The following is a 19,601-nucleotide window of genomic DNA, read 5'->3' as shown; positions in this document are numbered from 1 at the left end:
CGAAAAAGGGAAGAGCCACAAGGAGTACAGATTTGAAGAAACTCTTTTCCAAAGATGGAAAGAATGTGTACATATTTACCCTGAGGACAAGACACTACAATAGATGGGGGCTGGAGGGCACTTGTCAGCTCTTGAGTTGGCTGCAGTAGTGAACGGGACTCCAAAGCACAGGCAGAGGGATTGGCCAGAAGTCAGGAAAGAGGGAAGGAGGGGTAGGTGAGATTCAGGTAAGTTTCCAGGTCTGTCAGAAGGTCAGAACGTGGGAAGTCTGGCAAGGCAGAGTCTAGGCCTATTTTGTTCACTGCAGTACCCCCAGTGCCTAGGACAGAGGATGGCAAATTGGCCAGTGAAGCAAGCAGGACGAGGGCTTCATGCTAATAGCATCTATTTCCTGAGTTCCAGAGAAGGTGGAGCTCCTGCTGAGGCAGGAAGGAGATGCAGATGTCAGAGGTGTGGAGCAAGGGGAATGGCTTGGCTAAGCCAGATCAACCTCATTCTTGGGGATGAGAAAGTCTTACTCTCTATGTATAAATCACAGATACACATACCATCCATAGATGTACAATATATTTGTGGTATTAGAATTTTGTTGAGTAGCAATTAGGAAGAGTGTCTTGTAAGATTCCTTAGAAGAGGATAATGAGAAAAAATTGAGGAACACTGACTGGGCAAAGGTGGAGAGACCGCGGGACACCTAGAGCAGCAATGCCTGGTGAAGACCACGTTGACAGTGAGCTCTAGTGGGAGCAAGTCACTGTTTAAGGGAAATAGCACAGGCCAGCTAATGTGATCCTGCCCTGGAAGTAGGATTCAGCATAAATGAGAGGTCACAACTGGTTGGGTGCCTAGAGGGGTCCATGATCCAGCCCCAGAGTTGGCTGCTAGAGAAAAGGTTTCACTGCTCCATCCCAGAAGTCCTGGAGGGACTCAGGGCTGATGTAGGCTCTGAGAGTGGACAAGGGACCAAGCACAATGGTGCCCTGCTAATGGAGGGGCGCGTCCACAGAGGGACCCTCCTCAAAGGAGGGCAATGCCTCACACATGGCTGTGCCAGTCACAGGCTAAAATTGGCAAGCTCTCTGGGGGAAAGATGGCCATGCCCTTATGGAATCTTGATGGGATGGAAACAGTAGGAAGAGGTCTTCAGTGACTTGTATTCAAGAACGTGTTTGCAACAACCAGCTGCCTGAGAGAATTTCCAAGTCAGAGAGAGAGAAGCATAAAATGTAGGGTAGAGGTGAAGAAGGTCACAGGACTCTTTATGCCAGAAATTTCCTGACACAAAGGTTACACGCATGCATATATACATACATCACACTCCAAAAATACTTTTACAAACAAGGAGAATCTTATTTGTCTGCACATTTTAAGTACTAATATCACTTTGGCTAATATTTTAATGTTTTTGTGCTTAAAAAATTTTTTTTTCTTAATGTTTATTTATTTTTGAGAGAGAGAGAGACAGAGCATGAGCAGGGATGGGGAAGAGAGAGAGGGAGACACAGAATCTGAAGCAGACTCCAGGCTCTGAGCTGTCAGCACTGAGCCCGACACGGGGCTCGAACCCACGAACTGTGAGATCATGACTGCAGCTGAAGTTGGATGCTCAACCAACTGGGCCACCCAGGTGCCCCTGTTTTTGTGCTTTTTAATTAGCACTCTGAAATATTCCTTATAAAAGGACTTAAAATAAAAATTATATAAATAATTATCAGTTTTGATTTTTGGTAAGGTTTTCAAAGTCCAATGAACACATATGCTTATATTATACTTAAGCACAGAAATAGGAAAGAAAAAATAAAATTGCATTCGTTCTATTAGGTAAATTTAGCCAAGGACATGAAGCAAATTAAATGGCTAGCACTAAATAGTAGCACTGTACTGCTGAACAACAGCACTTAAGGGAACCAAAGATTAAAAATAAATATGTTCTTTGGGAACTTATACATTTGAAAGTATCAGACATCATAATCTGTGTATTGGTATTTTCTGTAAGTAAAACAAAAAACACATTGCAATGGTAAACTTCATTCTTGGATAAAGATAAGAATTTGCAAGTTTTGCTCTATGTGATCCAAGGTTAAGCACTTATTTTTCTGGAAATGATAACTCGCTGAAACACAAAGAAGCAAAATACCGCGAGGTGCTGTGAAAAGCTGAGCGGCATGGATGGGTGACACCGTATAACCCAATGGACCACATATACTCTGACAGTCGACCGCAGTCTCTGCTTCTGTCCCACCCTCCTACACTCCCATGTTGCTGGGGTAGGACTCTGCAAAGCACCTTTCAGAGGAGCTGTTTGTTTTCTTCCCCACATTCTCTCTCTTACTCATTCTATAAGCATCTGGTCCCTTTTGCATGTCTTACAAGTGTTTAAAGGCACAGAGTAAATCTACCACTTGTTGAGTGACATTCAATCTCTTCATTTCTTTGATCTCTTGATGTACCTTATAAGGCAAGAGCAACAGCACACTTACAAAATCAAGTATTTTTAATCTTCTGGTCCTCTAATGTAATGCTGAGACTCTCCAAATATCTTCCTGAGAAACTGAAACTGGGTCTTTGACCTTGCCTGAAGCCCAGCCCTTCATGCATTCTGGCTGGCTGACACATTTCCCTTGCACATCTCTTAGTCTTTACCAGCCTGGGTACAGCAGGAGGCACACAGCACCATTAGTTTCCATGACACCCAGTGGCATCTAGGTTTTGTTAACATGCCATTTGTGTTATTTCCTCTTTTTTTCAGTCAGCACCTTCATAGTAAAATATTGACAAACACCCATGAAAAGATATCAGCTGAAGTATCAGAATTCACTCTTGACTGTCAGAGCAGAAAGTATATTCCCACATGCCTCTAGCTACATGGGCTGCTAACATTCCTTTGGGCTTCTATCCCCATGGTTCTGTAAATGCCTTTGTAATTTCTAATGGTATGCATCAGAACAAGACTGGTAAACACAGAAAGGCAAAGCCCTTTGTGCCCAACAGGAGCTTCTGGACCTCTGAGGTTCCTCTGGCCATCACCCCAAAATCTCTGGGCTCAGAGCAAATTCTGATTTAGAGCGGTCTCTTGCCTCATGTCTGTTAGAAACTGAACACCTCTAGAGTCATCGCAAAGTCTACAGAGAGTAGCCAAATGGCCCTGAAACATTGGAGCAGGCCAATGGATACTCCTCACAGGTACAAAAATGCCCTTGGCAAGCAGAAATGGAGTCATTTAAGTAGGGTTTGTGGTTTTGGCCAAAAGGAATAGCATAATAACATTCGTAAAAATGCATCTATGGTTATAAAATAAAATATAAATTGTGGTATTTCTGTCTCTATCCATTCAGATGATCAAATATGAAAAGAAAAATCAAAACAAAACACTACCAAACAATAATTCATCTTGGACAAGACTTGTAGGTTTTGTCTGGTCAATTTCTCTAGGCCTACATCAAGTTTACTTTTGCTTTGATTTTATTTCACTACAACAAGTAATGGGATGTATTAATGGGGCTCCTGAAAAGCTATACATGGACTGATTTTGCCATTTGTGGGCTTCATTTTGTCACTAACAAAATCTTTACTGTTTGAAACAAATGAAATAATTAATAAAGGAAAGAGCATGAGTTAAAAAAAGCCCATCTGGCTCTGTGCTGACAGCTCAGAGCCTGGAGCCTGTTTCAGAATCTGTGTCTCCCTCTCTCTCTGACCCTCCCCCGTTCATGCTCTGTCTCTCTCTGTCTCAAAAATAAATAAACATTAAAAAAAAAAAAATTAAAAAAAAAAAAAAGCCCATCTGGTCTAAAGCAGGGGAGATTGGACTGAGGTCCATTTTTTCAAATAACCCAAATAGGTCACTTAAAACAAGTTGTCTGTTTGTTCTCTATTTTTTCTATAGAGTGGCTAATATATTTTCATTAAATGTAGACTTTTAAGCACAAGGTTTGTCTTGGCCCACATGAGGGTCTGAACATGTCAGGGGGCCATGATAATGTGCACGTCATACGATGGTGCTTTCAATGCTTTCCTCACTCACAGATCTCGCAGAATCAAAACCGAAAATCTTGTCCAGCAGGCTCCTTAACTTTCTAGGAAAGGAGTTTCCTTTTGGGCTAGAAGTTGTTCAACTGTAGTGTCAAGAAATTGATGTGGGTCTCCAGAATCCAAACAAGTACCAGTTACCCTTTTCCTACCAACAGAAATGCAACTCTATGTAAATATTCACTATAAAGATTTCTATGAAGTTGGAACTGAATTAGTGACTAAAGATGAAAACTAAGAAGATAATCGGCTCTGATGTTATGTGGAAATTGTCTCTAAATTCGTCCTTTGAGCCCAAACCAGAATCTCAATCATTGGCTTCTTTATTAGGAAGGCTCACCACGCTATGAGTAGTACTCCTCAACAACTCCATCTAAAGCTGTCTTGCATAAAATTTGTGCATCCTAGATTCCAGCCTTGCACAACCCCATTAAGTTGTAAACGGATTTTATTTGCTGAACAAATGTTAATGCCATTCTACGTTAATGGATAATGCTACAGAAAGCACCTAAGTATTACAGCACTGGAACCTTTAAGAATGAAATATAGTGTAACTTAAAAAACTGTCTCTTACAAACATATGTCAGCCATGAGGGCTCCTAGCTTGTGTCACCCATCTTCATAGAACTCAGTTATAATTTCTCCCTCGGTTAACTGAATTTTGCAATAATACACAGATTTATTAGGTCCCAGGGTTAAAATTCTCTGAGTAAGAGTAAAAAATAATTACACTTTAGAATATAATGTAATATTCAAATGGCTTGAAAACAGTCACCTCAGCAAAAATAAGAGAGAGGAAAGGAAGAAGTTTAAAGATGAGGTTGATAACGTTGGCCATAAAACCTCTGTGAGTTCAAGTGCACAAATGCATGATCTGGCACTTCCGAATCATAAACACGTGGAAATGGGAAACCTCCCTTTCATGGCAAAATGCCTGAGTGGTTTCATTATTGAGCCAGGGGGACTTCTTCATTTAAATAAGAAAGCTTGATAGATAAGATAGAGAGGGTGCTGATGCCAGACTGTGCTCGTTAAAATCCCAGCTCTACTACTTTCTAGTTGTATGACTTTGGGCAAGCTGTGTTTAACTTCCTTCTTCTGTAAAATGGGGATGTTAACAGTGCCTGACTCATGGGGCATCTGTGATGGTTAAATGAGTTAACACAAGCAAGAAACTGAGAACAGTTCCTCGTTTGTAATAAATGTTCCACAAATGTTAGCTCTTCATCATTTGGTACCTGTTATTATCTATAGGATTGATTGCAGATGGAAAGGCCCTGAATGGGAACCATGGCCTTTCCTCATAAAATTTCTTTCAACTCACTGATGCTATATTCTCAGTTTTCTCTTGTCTGGATGCTGCGCCCTCTACTCCACAGAAACAGCATGCAATAAAACCACTGATGAGCTTTTTGTTGTCCAATCCAGAGTGGTTTTCAATTCTTGTCTCTCTTCTCCCCTCAGAAATCCTGTACACTGTTGAGCTTGAAACTCTCTTTCCCTGGATTCTGGGACTTTCCATGGCCATTATTACTCCTCAACTTCCTGAGTCATGCCCTCTCACTTTCATTTGCAAGGGGATCCTACTCTCCCTGACCCTTATACGTTTGAATTTCAGCTTTCATTGCTTCTCGGTCTCTCCTCTCTCTGGGTAGATTAACCTATTTCTGTGGCTTTATTACCAACAAAATTAGCCTGCAGCTTTAGACCTGTGTTCTGAGCCCCAGACGGATGTATGCTCATCTACAGTCTCCATGTTTACTGGATTGCCTCAAAGGTAGTTCAAACTCAACATGTCAAAAAATTAATTTATTATTTCATCCCTCCCCCTCAAACCAGCATCTCCTTCAATGTTTCCATGCCCGTGAGTGCCCCACCAAGCATCTCTCATCTGGACAGCTGCAGCAGCCCCTCCTCTTTCTTCTTCCCCTTCTCCTCTCAATCCATTCCACAAAGCAGTTAGAGTAGAGTGTCTAAACAGCTAATCTGATAACGTTACTCTGGCTCAGCTCCTTCACTGGCTCCCCTATACATATCTTAAACATGACTGAGAAGGAACAGCCCTACCTGGCTTCTCCTGCCTAGTTTTCCCACCTACACTCTAGCCACTCTGGGCTCACTGCCCTTTGTGGGTCCCTAACTAGCCAAACTCTTCCTGTTTCTCTGCTGGCAGCCTCAACATTTTTCTCCTATACCAATTTTCTATTCAAACTCCAACTATTGGTCCAAATGTTGCTTCCTCATGAAAGACCTAAAATTAGAGTCACCCTGAGTATTCGTCACAATTAATATTAGACATTTATTTATAAGATTACAAATAAAACTTAGTATCTATATCTTCCAGCACATCACTGGTTTCAAAAGGGTCATGTCTGTTTGGCCTGCTATTGTTCTCCCTGTACCTCCCACATGGAAAGGACATGCTAACACTTGTTAAATGAATATCTCAATTTTCATTATTTTAAGGCGCCTTTATGACCTGCTCATTCTCCACAATAAGAGAGAGAGATGGCTATAAGTACCAAGTACCTTGGTGACCTGGACCACATTAGGTTTACCTCGCTGATCATAAGGGGAGAGAAAGTGACAAGGAAAACTGGGCTCCACAAAGACTATCTATCCATGGGAACCCACTGCTTTTAAGCCAATACGTCATGCCCAAGATTTAGAGTAAATGGAATCTGTTTGTGAGCTATCACAATGATATTCTTCCTTCTCCCTTGGAGGATTCTTTCCTTCCTTCACTTACTCATTTATTTATTCATTCAACAAGATCCTGATTCTCAATTCCAGACATCGGGGCCATGGTGTGGGAGGAATACTGACATCTGGCAGATACACAATAAATACAATAGGCTGTAACAGAGAAGGCGCCCTGTGCTTGTGTTTGGAAGAGAGGACATGCTTAGGACAAGCGGGGAAGACAGCCCTGAAGAATGACTGGTGTGAGCGAGGCAGAGGACAGCCAGGAAAACATTCCAGGCAAAACCTGGGAATACTGGCGTGATCATCTAGGAGCTCCCTCAGCAACAACTACGGCTACTAACACCGTTGGTACTAACAGGTACCAACTGATTCCAGACTGATTCCAGGCAGGCTCTGGCAGTGCCAGTGCCAGTGGAATATGAGGAAGTAGGAATATCAGGAAGTAGGAGTGGGATGAGGGGGTATAAGACTTTCTTCAGCTCTCTTCTGAAAAAAAAATGCCTTAAAACTCTTGACGGCAGCATTCGGTTTAAGTGAATTTTATGTTACCTAAACTATACCCTTTTGGTGTGTGAATTGCTCAAGCCTGTATTCACACTTTAAGCCTTGTTTGGAGTGCGGCAAAGAAAGGTCAAATGACAGATTTCTACCATAACCTCAGAAAAGATAAGGAAGGATAAGAAGGGGTCGGATTTTAAAAATAGTGAAATCAAAGGAGAGATGTGTACTGCTATTAGCATTTTGCTGACATAAATACGATAACCAATCAAAGGAAGATGGCTTTATCACTGAATATTTGGATTCCAAACATGAAAGTATGTCAAAAGAGAAATAGGGCAAGTATATCAGCACTTCACACTAATTTGTTGTTTAATCTGAAACAAAGCTCCAGGTTAGAGATAATACAGATATAAAATACAATATGTATTTTATTTAACATATATGAAATGCCAGAAATGAAGCTACCCACTTTGACAACTGTTTTCTATATTAATCTCTGCCAGAAAAACAAAAATCATTATGAACTCAACAGATCAAACTTCAATTAATTATTTTGGTTAACTTGAGAGTTAAAAGGTTCATGAAATAATGCTTTCCAGGAAGAAAAAAAAATCTGCCTCTGAAAACAATGTGATGATTAATGTAAATTTTTAAACCAAATAATTATATTACTGTCATTCATTAGCAATTCAAGAAAAAGTGTGTAGGATGTCCAAAAGTTAGAAACATATTAAAATAAAGGTTTTTTCTTTATAGGGAATTGCCATCCCATCTGGTCTAATTTGTCTTGGTGTTTTTCCCAGTGTAATATCAGCTTTTTGAGAATGTAAATTATTAGGTCACTCCCCTGAATAAATATGAGTGAAGAAAAAATATGGGTTGAAGATGACATCCTGATTACAAGTTTGAATACTCAAGAAAACACTATTATGGCAGGAGAGCCCAGCTTAAGTGAATCTGGGTGTGAAACTGGTTCATGAAGGGTATCTACTAGAGATGATGATGATGATGATGAAAAGGACAGTGTCAGACAGTAATAGGCAAAAACATTAGTAAGATGCAAAACAATATGGAAATAAATTTTCAGACAGTGAGCATCACCTCTTTGTCAGAGTGCTTCTGATTCTAATTAAGTTTAGGAGAAAACTAACAAGGCAACCCTTGCCTGACTGGGAAGTAAGGACTATTAAAGGATGCTTTTAAATAGTAGGCTGACAAATGGGGCATCCAAATGTAAGCGCGACCATATTTTTCATCTCAACTCTGTTCTTCTGTCTCCCAGCTGATCACTTTAATACAGTGTCACCTCAGCCTGTACAAAGGCACTGGGTTGATGTGTAGCTCCTAGATTTCTAAAAGAAGAATTGCTTTTGTAAAGCGGCATTTGGACAACTTATATGATTGCCTTCAGAAAAGGTAAACCTCAAACAAGAAGCAAACAATAGGCTCCTTGGACAACACAGCCACATGCCTCCTTCTATTTGGGATCTAGTCCAACCAATTGGTAAGATTTGTAAGAAGAAAAAAAATCTCCTTACCCGAATTATTTCTTCAACACAGCTGTTTGTGTCTCCAGATCTACTCTCCTGAAAGCAAAGGGAAAAAAAAAAAAAAAACAAAACAGAATTAGGCCTGAGAGCACAGATTTATGGTTACAAAGAAAAGATGACACATAAGCTTCTAAACTTGAGCTTGGACCAGGGATGCCTGAAGTGGGGCTTACTGATGAGCTCCTTTCCTTTATGGGGCAGCACGAGTCACGGCTATGACTGCTCCCCTCCCCTCTGTGGCACAGTGGACAGGTCAGCCAGGAGCACTGCATACACCTGAGTTTTAGCTCGGGGCCCTCCAGTCATGGCCATGCTTGGCAGGGCAGGCTTCTGGGAGGATAGCAGCCGACAGACAGGGGTGAGCTCTTCACCTTGGGCTCTACCAATGTGTGGAAATGTGGCCTCCACTGCAAAAGTGGAACCAGTTCACCTACCAAATACATGCAATGGCTTTGCCGAGTCCAGTGGCTTGCTAAGGCTTAAGTAAAAGTCTGTCCCCACTTTTTACGTAAAAGTCTGGTAGTTCCACCATCCTCAAAGCCCAGATTTACTGGTTTGATGAGCAGAAAACTGAAAGACCAAAAGGAGAAATATCCTCTCAACATTCGCACAGCATGCTGGGTGTCATACTCCACAGCCACTTGTTCTGTGACCCACACTGCCCTGTGCTGTGGAGATGTTAAGGACTCTGAGGAATGGTGGCTTCAGGTCAGAGCCGACACTGGGGAGCATTTTAAGTTCCAGAAATGCTGTGTGGTTACTGCTGGTTCCATAGCTCAGAGCGCAGGAAGTGGTATGGTGGGGACATGAAAGCAGCATCGGCTGGTAGAAGTGCCCACTGTGGTCTCAGGGAGCCACTTCCCCTGGCCTTTTAATTCAACAAGGCTGCCCACAGTTCAGCGTGACATTCTAGAACAAGGCTGTCTTCATAGTGTTCTCCAAACCCACTCTCCCATCCTCTTCACAGTTCTCTGTCCATCAGGGAAGCAAATGTGCCCCTTCCTGGGTTTCCTGGTTAATTCCAAGTCGCCCTGTAGATAACAGGTCAACCAGGACTTCCTCAGAGCAGCCGTAGCTAAGCCTGGAGTACTCATCCTCAGCCACATTTACTTCTTCAGAGCACTCATCACACTCAGTAACTAGCTATTTCATGATACTTCCTCCCCACAGAACATACACTCCACAAATTCAGGGGCTCTGGGCCTTTCAGCTGTGCTTCACATTGTCCTGAGTATGTGCAGTAAATGTTGGCTAGTGGACACTGTATGAAGAAATGAATGAACCTACTTCCTGTAGTCTTAGAAATATGAGGAGTACCATAATTGGCTCCAAGATTTGGGAATATTGCAAAGGCTTGCCAAAGAGCACACCTTTGTACCCTAACCACCCCTGTGTGTGCCACCTCACCCCCTTCACCTGGTGGAAGAGCATTCTGTTTGAAATATTCTACCCTTCATACTGGGTAAGGAGGCAGAGTGAATGAAGATATGGGAAGCTTGAAAAGGTCCCACACATGATTGAGAGAATTTGTCCAGGTCCCCTAATGGAGGCCCATAAAGTTTACATGACTTGCCCCTTGCCACATAACAGCAGTGCCTGGACCAGACATAGGACTCCTGATTCTCAATCATGTACGTTTTCACTTCCAGAAACTTTCCCCAGTCCCAAAGCTGTGCTTGAAATATAATCTGTTGGCAAATCTGAGTTCATTTGTCAAAGGTATTTCATTACCAGGGTTTCTACAAGGTTTATATAAGTTTAGGAACTTCTTGTGTGTGTGTGTGTGTCTGTGTGTGTGTGTGTGTGCACGCGCATGCATGTGGTAAAATATGCAAAATATGAAATTTGTCATTTTAAACCATTTTTTAAAGTTTTTATTTATTTTTGAGAGAGAGAGAGACAGACAGACAGACAGAGCATGAGCAGAGGAGGGGCAGAGAGAGAGGAAGACACAGAACTCTGAGCAGGCTCCAGGCATTAAGCTGTCAGCACAGAGCCCGACGCAGTGCTTGAACTCATGAACTATGAGATCATGACCTGAGCTGAAGTCAGAGGCTTAACTGACTGAGCCATCCAGGCGCCCCCATTTTAAACCATTTTAAAGTGTATAATTTACTGGCATTCAATACAGTCACAATGCCACCACTATCTAGTTCTATAAGTTTTTCATAACCTTGAATGGAGTCCCCATGCCTCTTGAACAGGAACTCCCCATTCTTCTCTCCCCAGCCCCTGATAACCACTACTTTCTGTCTTGATGGATCCTTCTAGTCTGGATATTTCATGTAAATGGAATCATAAAATATGTAGTGTTTTATGTCTGGCTGGTTTCACTTAGAATAATGTTTTCAAGTTTTCAAGGTTCCTCATTTTTTTTTTTAATTTATTTATTTGGCTGGGGAGGGGCAGAGAGAGAAGGAGAGAGAAAATCACAAGCAGGCTCCATGCTGTCAGTGTGGAGCCTGATGTGGGGCTCAATTCCACAAACCATGAGATCATGACCTGAGCCAAAATCTAGAGTCAGATGCACAGCCGAGACTGAGCCACCCAGGCGCCCTGGTTCCTCTGTGTTATAGCATGTATCATACTTCATTCTTTTTTATGGCTGAATAATATTCCACTGTATGGATATACCACATTTTGTTTATCTATTTGTAAATTGATGGACATTTTGATATTTCCACTTTGGCTATTGTGATATCACTTCTATAAACATCCATGAACAAATTTTTGTTTCAATGTCTGCTTTCAGTTTTTTGGGGTATATAATTAGGAATTGAATTAGTAGGTCATATGGCAATCCTATGCTTAGCTTGTTGAGGAACTGCCAAATTTTTTTCCATACTAGCTGTACTATTTTATATTCCCACCAGCAATGTATGAAGGTTCTAATTTCTCCAACTCCTCACAAATACTTGTTTATTTCTGGTTTTGCATTGTTTTGTTTTTGTTAGGACCCATCCTACTGGGCATAAAATGGTATCTCATTACAGGCTTGATATGCATTTTCCTAATGACTATTGGTGTTGAGCATCTTTACATGTGCATGTTGGTCATCTGCATATCTTCTTTGGAAAAATGTCCTTTGCCCACTTTTTAACTGTGTGTGTGTGTGTGTGTGTGTGTGTGTGTGTGTGTCTTCCTATTGTTTGTTGTAAGAGTTCTTTATGTATTCTGGATCCTTGACCCTTATCAGATATATGACTTGCACATCTTTTCTTGCATTCTATGGGGTGTATGTTCACTCTCTTGGTAGTTCATGGATGTACATAATTTTTAGTTTTGATGAAGTCCATTTTATCTTTCTTGCCTTTGTTCCTTTGCTTTTGGTGTCATATATAAGAAACCACTGCTGAATCCAAGGTTCTGAAAGATGTACCCCTGTTATTTTTAAGAGTTTTACAGTTAGTTTTTATATTTAGGTCTTTAATCTAATAGTTTGAGAACTTTTAGGTAAGATTAATTTCCTTATGGGTTATTTGGTAAGTTTTAGTTAAAATAGGAACATTCTCTTTGTATAAATGACTTCATGCTGGTTCATCACTAAAAGATTAATAACAAAAAGCATAAGGCACAGCCACTGTTGCTCACAGTGCAAGAACACAACATACATGTCTATTACTATAAATCAAGAAAAAATAGTCTTAAAAAGCATGACAGGTTAGGAGACCCAAATGCTTTTTATAATATTTCATTATCTTTTCCTACACACATACCTCCTGTTTACCCAAAAGTTCCAGTTTGGTGACACACATCTAATAACTCCCTCCTCTCATCCCCAGTGCCTTATCCTAGGACTGCTCTGGAAACTGCACCATTCTAACACTCCAATCCAACTGGATCAAAGAGCTCTTGTTTGAACCTGCCCCAAACCTACTTCCTTTCCAGAGCAGCCTCAGGCAATCATCATAGAGTCTGTAGGGAACAGTCTCAGTCCGGCCAGGGCTCAATGGTGTTTGGAACAATCTCCTTTGGAATTCAGCAGTGGGGATAAATGATCTCAACTGGAAAACCTGTCTTCAAACTTACAACCATTTCTCTTATTCTACTTCTAAGTCCCAACTCTTTTCTACTGCATAACATACTGGCAGAGTAAATGCTAAGTTCTCACGTAACTTTCTATTTTGCACCTTAAAATGATCAATCAAGAAAAACTTGACTTCATGTTCACTTGGTAGACTCACCCAGATACACAACATACTAAAAACATTCTTCAAATTAAACTTTGGGTTGATTCCTTAAACTACAATTCCCCTGAATACCACACTTTAATTTCATTTCAAGTGATTTATATAAATGACGGGTTGCTCTTATGGATATTTCTCCCTGTAATCCTATAAATTTCTACTATCCTATTCTAAAAAGGAAATTCACTGAGAGAGAAATACAGTACAGATGCCTGTTCAAATACGTCCTTCATCCCTGTAGATGCAGTATGTAAGATTATTACACTGGGTCCTCCCAATGACTGCTCCAACCATGAGTTTTGATGGTCTGGACAGACATCAGGTCTTTCCCTACTAGGAAAGACCCTTATTAAAGCTGAGAAATTACCAGGACTGAAGTCAGGACAAACAACTTCAAATAACAGTGTCAGGAAGCCCTGGGCTTAAATGACAGTATGGAGAGTATTTGGCAGAAATCTTGGGCCTCCTCTGGAACATTTATTACTCCTGGAAACACCTAGGGACCTAAGAAGAGTACCACATTGAATCGGAATCTCTAGGATCCCATCTTGGTTGGAGTGGGTCTGTGAGGCAGAGTACTGTAGAAAGTTTGAATTGGGAGGAACCTTAGAGCTCATTTTAGGCCAACTCAGTGATTTTAACAGATGGAAAAACTGTGGCCCAGAGAAGTGAAAGACTTTGCCCAAAGTCATTCTGGCAGGAAGGGGCAGTCAAGATAGAACCCACACCCATTTCTTCAACACCAGTTCAGTGCATTTTCTACTATGTCATCTGTCTCTGTAAGATCAATCCTTAAAACTGGTACAATTTGAGGTCACTGTCATGCTTGAAGTACAGAAATAAAAGAATCTGAAGAGTATTTGGGTAAATTCCCATGCTGCACATTATCCAACACTTAGTCACCCTGTGACTTACTAACCTCCAACATCACATGCATAGACCAAAGGGGGAAGAGACAGAAGAGAAAGTGGACAGAAAGGGTTAAAACCACAAACCCTTCTGTGACATTGACAGATTGGAGACAAGCTTTTGTGTCCCCTGAAATTGAAGGACAGAATCCCACCTCTTCTTTTCCAAATACACAAAAGGGGGTAAGCAGGTAGGATTGGGGTGAGTAGAGGGTGAGGGTTTGGGGGAGACTGGAGGGCCTTTCACCTTCTTGACGTCTTTCTCAAATCTGGTTTCAGCTGCAGTTGGGTACTTTGATTATATTTACGTTTTCAAAACTTTCAGTGTTTATGAACCAGATTAAAACATGCATGTAATTTACATCTCTAAATTTGTGTTTATATTTTTCACAATAAAGTTATTGCTTTCCCTGGAAAGGTACCCACTGAGAAGAAGGACTGCACAATGCATATTTTAATTACTCTCTATTTTTTTTTAAGGGTTTGTAGCTGTTGTTTCATGCTGAGTTGCTGAGCTGTTGCTCCGTATTTACTGCGACTTTGATGAACCCACCCCATTTCCTATCATTACATTTTGAAATCTGTCATAACAGTCTCACCTCACTGAACCTCCAACTAAACTTCAATTAAAAGCTAGCAACCCCAGCTGATTCTCCTGCTCTACAGCCTTGTCTATCACGTTCCTTTTTCACAGAACTGCTTTCCTCAAATCCTACCACTTAAAAATACACACCACACACTCTGCCAGGGAAATATAAGGAGCTAAGCTGTGGGAAAGTAGAGCTGGAGAAATAGCCAGGAGCATCCTATCAGTGAGAGCAGAAGTCCCTAATTACCATGCCAAGCACAGAGCCCTGGAAGAAGCAAGCAAGGCTTAAGGAGAAAAGGCTCGATCAAATCAGTGGGAAATGGCATTTTGCTGCATAGATGAAGCTGCACACATCCTATTTTCAAAAATAGTTTAACTCTTCATCAGACATATTTAAGATGGAACTTTCATTCTAAAATAAAGCTACTTTAAAGTCACGATGCCTTTGCTTGTCTGCAAGCACTCAAAAGGCCCTCAAGCATTTAGAAATTGTTTATCACATGCACACTCTTCAATACTTCTACAGAAGTATTTTTAAATAAGCCTTACTATTCTTGATTTACAGAAAAACTAAGTTACAAAGAAATTAGGTGTGTGCCATCCATGCCACCAAAGCAGTGGCGAGGATGTAAGCTCGAATTCAGGGATCATCATAATTCTATGGGAAGCTCATCCACTGGCTGTACCCGCAGCCTCACCTGAGGCCAGTGTCACATGCGGACAGGGAGGCAGCTGGCCAGTTCTCTTTCGAATTCAACCTGTCTTACACCCAACCTAACTCCTTCCCTTTTGAGGGCTACACTCTGCTCCCACCCACGCTAAAAACCCACTTCATCCCTCTTCAGTCCCTTTTTATCTCCTGGATCTGCTCTTTTGCTCTGCCACTCACATCCGTCCCTTCCTCTCTGATTCTACTGTTACACCATCATTGAGACATTTATATACTGAGAGGAAATATAAGCAAAAAGAGAAATAAGAAAAGAAAGATGTACAAAGGTATATATAAAAATGCAAACAAAGTGAGGGCTGATGGTGGCAATACTAATATCAACTAAAGGATGGTTCATAGAAAATAAAATAAAATAAAATAAGATAAAATAAAATAACTGAAGAGCACAATACAGAATGAGGAAAAAAATAGCCCAGGCAGTAACAGAGCATCAAAATAAGGCATGCTAGGAAAAAGGCAGAGAAATAGAATTATTATGGTTGGAAGTGTTTAATCCACCCTTATTCCTAAATAGACAAAGGATGCTGCATCCTCCTCCAAAAGAAACTGTATAGAGGGATAGAAAAATTTAAAAATTAACTAAAATGAATAAGGCTGAATTGTTAGGTACTGTGAACTTAGACAGGAATCCCAGTGTTTCAAGCACACATGAGACAGTTACCAAAGCGGCAACTGCTGTAGTAGTCATATATTGAGCTACGATAGGATGAAAAAAATTCCAAAAAAGTAGTTGTTTTATAGCCCAGACTCTTTAACCACAAGTTGTCAAAACAATGAAGCTATAGGGGCGCCTGGGTGGCTCAGTCGGTTGGGTGTCCAAATTCGGCTCGGGTCATGATCTAGCAGTCCGTGAGTTCGAGCCCCGCATCGGGCTCTGTGCTGACAGCTCAGAGCCTGGAGCCTGTTTCAGATTCTGTGTCTCCCTCTCTCTCTGACCCTCCCCCGTTCATGCTCTGTCTCTCTCTGTCTCAAAAATAAATAAACGTTAAAAAAAATTTTTTTAAAAACAATAAAGCTATAAATTAAACACTGTATAGACATAAAAATCTTCTAGAATTCTTAGAATAAAACAAATATCACACACTTATAAATAACTCTTTATAGTTACAGAAAAATAATATTAAAATACTGCCAAACAAAATTATGGGATACCCCAAAATATTCTTAGAGAAAAATTCACACACTAACAAAATTACACTATGTTTTGAGAGAAAATTTAGGTGCTAGGCAATCAATTAAAAATTTAAAATCAAGAAAGATATAAAAGGGAGAAAATAACACATAGGGAAAACCAATGAAATATTTATAACATGAAAAATCAGAGTTTACAAAGCGAGAATATAATTTATTGAAACAAAAATAAAACATACCACCCAAAACAATAATAGAAAGTCACTTAAAAATCTGTTCAATAAAAAGAAAGCCCAGGGGGCGCCTGGATGGCTCAGTCGGTTGAGCGTCCAACTTCGGCTCAGGTCATGATCTCGTGGTCTGTGAGTTCAACCCCGGGTCAGGCTCTGTGCTGACAGCTCAGAGCCTGGAGCCTGCTTCAGATTCTGTGTCTCCCTCTCTCTCTGCCCCTCCCTTGCTTAAAACATTTAAAAAATAAATAAATAAAAAGAAAGCCCAAATAAACATAATTTGATATAAGAAGAAGATAAAATATATGGAAGGGATTATAAGAAGATATTGATATTAAAAAAGAATACAATACTAAAACTGAAAATTTTTGATGAAATTAGCAACTTTCTGGGGAAAAAAAGGATTTAAATAAAGAAAAGAGACTGGACTTATAACCCTGAGAATGCAGATTAAATTTAAAATTATCTTCAAATATGGCTTCAAATCAGATAGTTTTAAAGTGAAGTATTTCCAACTTCCAAGGGAAACTAATTCCATATATTTTCTTTTCCAGAGTAGACAGTAATGTAAAGTTATGAGTGATTTTATTAAATTAGTATAAAAACCTAACATAAGAGAATAATCAATATCCCTTATGAAGATAAATATAAAATTCTCAACAGATTATTAGTAAATATAATTCAATAAAATGTCACAATAATTAGTGGGATTCTGGGGAATGCAAAATGGTTTAATATTTAATATTAGGGCCCTTTTAAAGTACTGTATCAGTAAGGAAAATATGTAAAACTGGGATCATCTCCACCTATAGATGTTTGATCATATACTTAGAAAAATCCAAAAGAGTTTACTGGGAATCTTATTAAAAAGGGAAGTTAAAAAGTATTGGGTACAGGGGTGCCTGGGTGGCTCAGTCAATTAAACAGCCAACTCCTGATTTCTGTTCAGGACATGATTGCATGGCTGGTGAGATCCAGCCCCAAGTTGAGCTCTACGCTGACAGCATGGAGTCTGCTTGGGATTCTCTCTCTCTCTTTCTCTCTGCCTCTCCCCAGTGTGCTCGCTCGCTCTCTTGCTCTCTCTCTCTCTCTCTCTCTCTCAAAATAAATAAATAAATAAATAAATAAATAAATAAACTTTAAAAAAAGTGCTGGATATAAACTAAAGAGCTCAATAGCTCTTCTGTGTAGCAGTAATAAACAATTCAAAAATATGAAAAAAATCCCATCCACAATATCAAGAAAAATAAATGAGGAAGAACCTTCAAAGAAATGTTTAAGACCCATAAGAAAAATCTTCAGAATTCTAAAATTTACAAAAAATACCTGAAAGGGACCAAGCTAGACTTCTCAAATCTAATATCCAATACAAAGCCAAATAAATATATCAAGAGAAACAAACCACAAACTGCATTAAACTTAAGAAAATTGAGATGAAAGTCACATAACATAAAATCAACTGCATTACAGTATACAATTTGGTGGCATTTAGTATATACATCTAGTACACAATATTGTAAATCACAATCACCTTTAATTCCAAAACATTTCTATCAGTACAAAGTAAAATGCTGTACCCAACTAAGCAGTTTCTCCCCATTCCCCTTCACATTAGCTATTTATTTATTTATTTATTTATTTATTTATTTTTTAAAGTTTATTTATTTATTTTGAGAGACAGAGTGAGGGGAGGGACAGAGAGAGAGGGAAAGAGAGAACCCTGCGCAGGGTCCACACTATCAGTGCAGAGCCCTACCCGGGACTGGATCTCACGAACTGTGAGATCATGACCTGAGACAAAATCAAGAGTAGGATGTTTAAGTGACTGAGCCACCCAGGTGCCCCCACATTAGCTCTTTAAATATGATTATATTGTACTAACAAATACTTTACTTAACTGAAAAGAACAGAATGAGGAAACTGTTGATAAATAAGTAGATTTTACAGTGGATATGGTATCTCTCATTTATGTGTTTATTACCAGTTCCCAGCAGAGTACTTTGTACAATGTAGTAGGTGCTTGATGATGTTTGTTGAATGAAGTAATAAACAAAAGGCCAATATATTTTTTAAAAGAGACTCTTAAAAATTAAAGTGTCATACTTTATAAGTAATAAGGCTGGTCATCTACATTACAAAGGGATGTCTTTGCTTTACCTGTCTCACCCCTCCCAAATAAATTGCCAGAGTTATCTTAAAGACAAATTCTTAGAACATCAACATGTATTTACTTCATTAAAATTAAGCTTATACACATTACTGCAAAAACCATTAGCAAGTTATGTGACTTCCCTAATCTCCATACTGGTATCTGTATTAGGCTCCTATCAACAGGCAGTATGATTAAAGAGTTAATAATTGATTTTCTATCAAATTCTTAGACATAGGACAAGGTCTTTCAATTATGATATTATTTTTATAATGAAAATTAGTAACCTCAATCAAAGCTTGTAGTTAAACGTGCATTTCGTTTTCAGAAAGTTAAATGGTCTGTCAGTGCACTGACCTTGTCAAATATCTATTGATGGCATAAAGAGATCAGAACCAGAGACGGTAGTTTTACATCTTGATCACTGATTGATATTGAGTGCTTTTCCACAGGGTCATGTCTCAATAAAGTGCCTGAATAGTGTATAGCAAAGCTGTCTTCCACTGTCCTGTCAAAGCTGGGTAAAGAAACCACATAACAGTAGTAGTGAACACGTGCTTTCCACTTATAATCTGACATTGACAAGAACACTTCAAGACCTCTGAGTTCTTTCATCTAAAATTGTGCAGTCATTACTCTGAGTGAGAGGAAGACCACACAGGCACAGGCAAGTGACAGTGCTGACGTTATTAACCCTCACACAATAGGCAGACTTCAGTGAGATTTCGGAAATGTGCCATTTCCTTTTCAACATTTTTCTGAATCTTGTCCTGTACGCTATCTATATAATCTAATAACAAACCATGTGTTTTTTGTAGGTAGAAGAAGGCTTGGTGATAGGGCATCCCTATAACATCTGTTCTCCTTTTAAAAAAAAATATTTATTTTTGA

The 19,601-nt window shown here is 39.7% G+C and overlaps 1 protein-coding gene across 10 annotated transcripts in view; it reads right to left on the bottom strand.

Annotated features, from left to right (window-relative positions):
* AFF3 (ALF transcription elongation factor 3) overlaps positions 1 to 19,601 on the bottom strand; it is a 570,287-nt gene that overhangs the window by 272,400 nt on the left and 278,286 nt on the right. For all 10 annotated transcript variants that reach the window (XM_053890583.1, XM_053890586.1, XM_053890587.1 and 7 more), the window contains one exon: positions 8,775 to 8,822. In XM_053890583.1, the coding sequence (XP_053746558.1) occupies positions 8,775 to 8,822 (48 nt within the window). The remainder of the gene's footprint in view (positions 1 to 8,774; positions 8,823 to 19,601) is intronic.

This window comes from Panthera pardus, unplaced genomic scaffold (genome assembly GCF_024362965.1).
Source record: "Panthera pardus isolate Hobbes unplaced genomic scaffold, ASM2436296v1 HiC_scaffold_25, whole genome shotgun sequence".
Lineage (NCBI taxonomy): Eukaryota > Metazoa > Chordata > Mammalia > Carnivora > Felidae > Panthera > Panthera pardus.
This window is presented reverse-complemented; position numbering and strand designations above follow the sequence as displayed.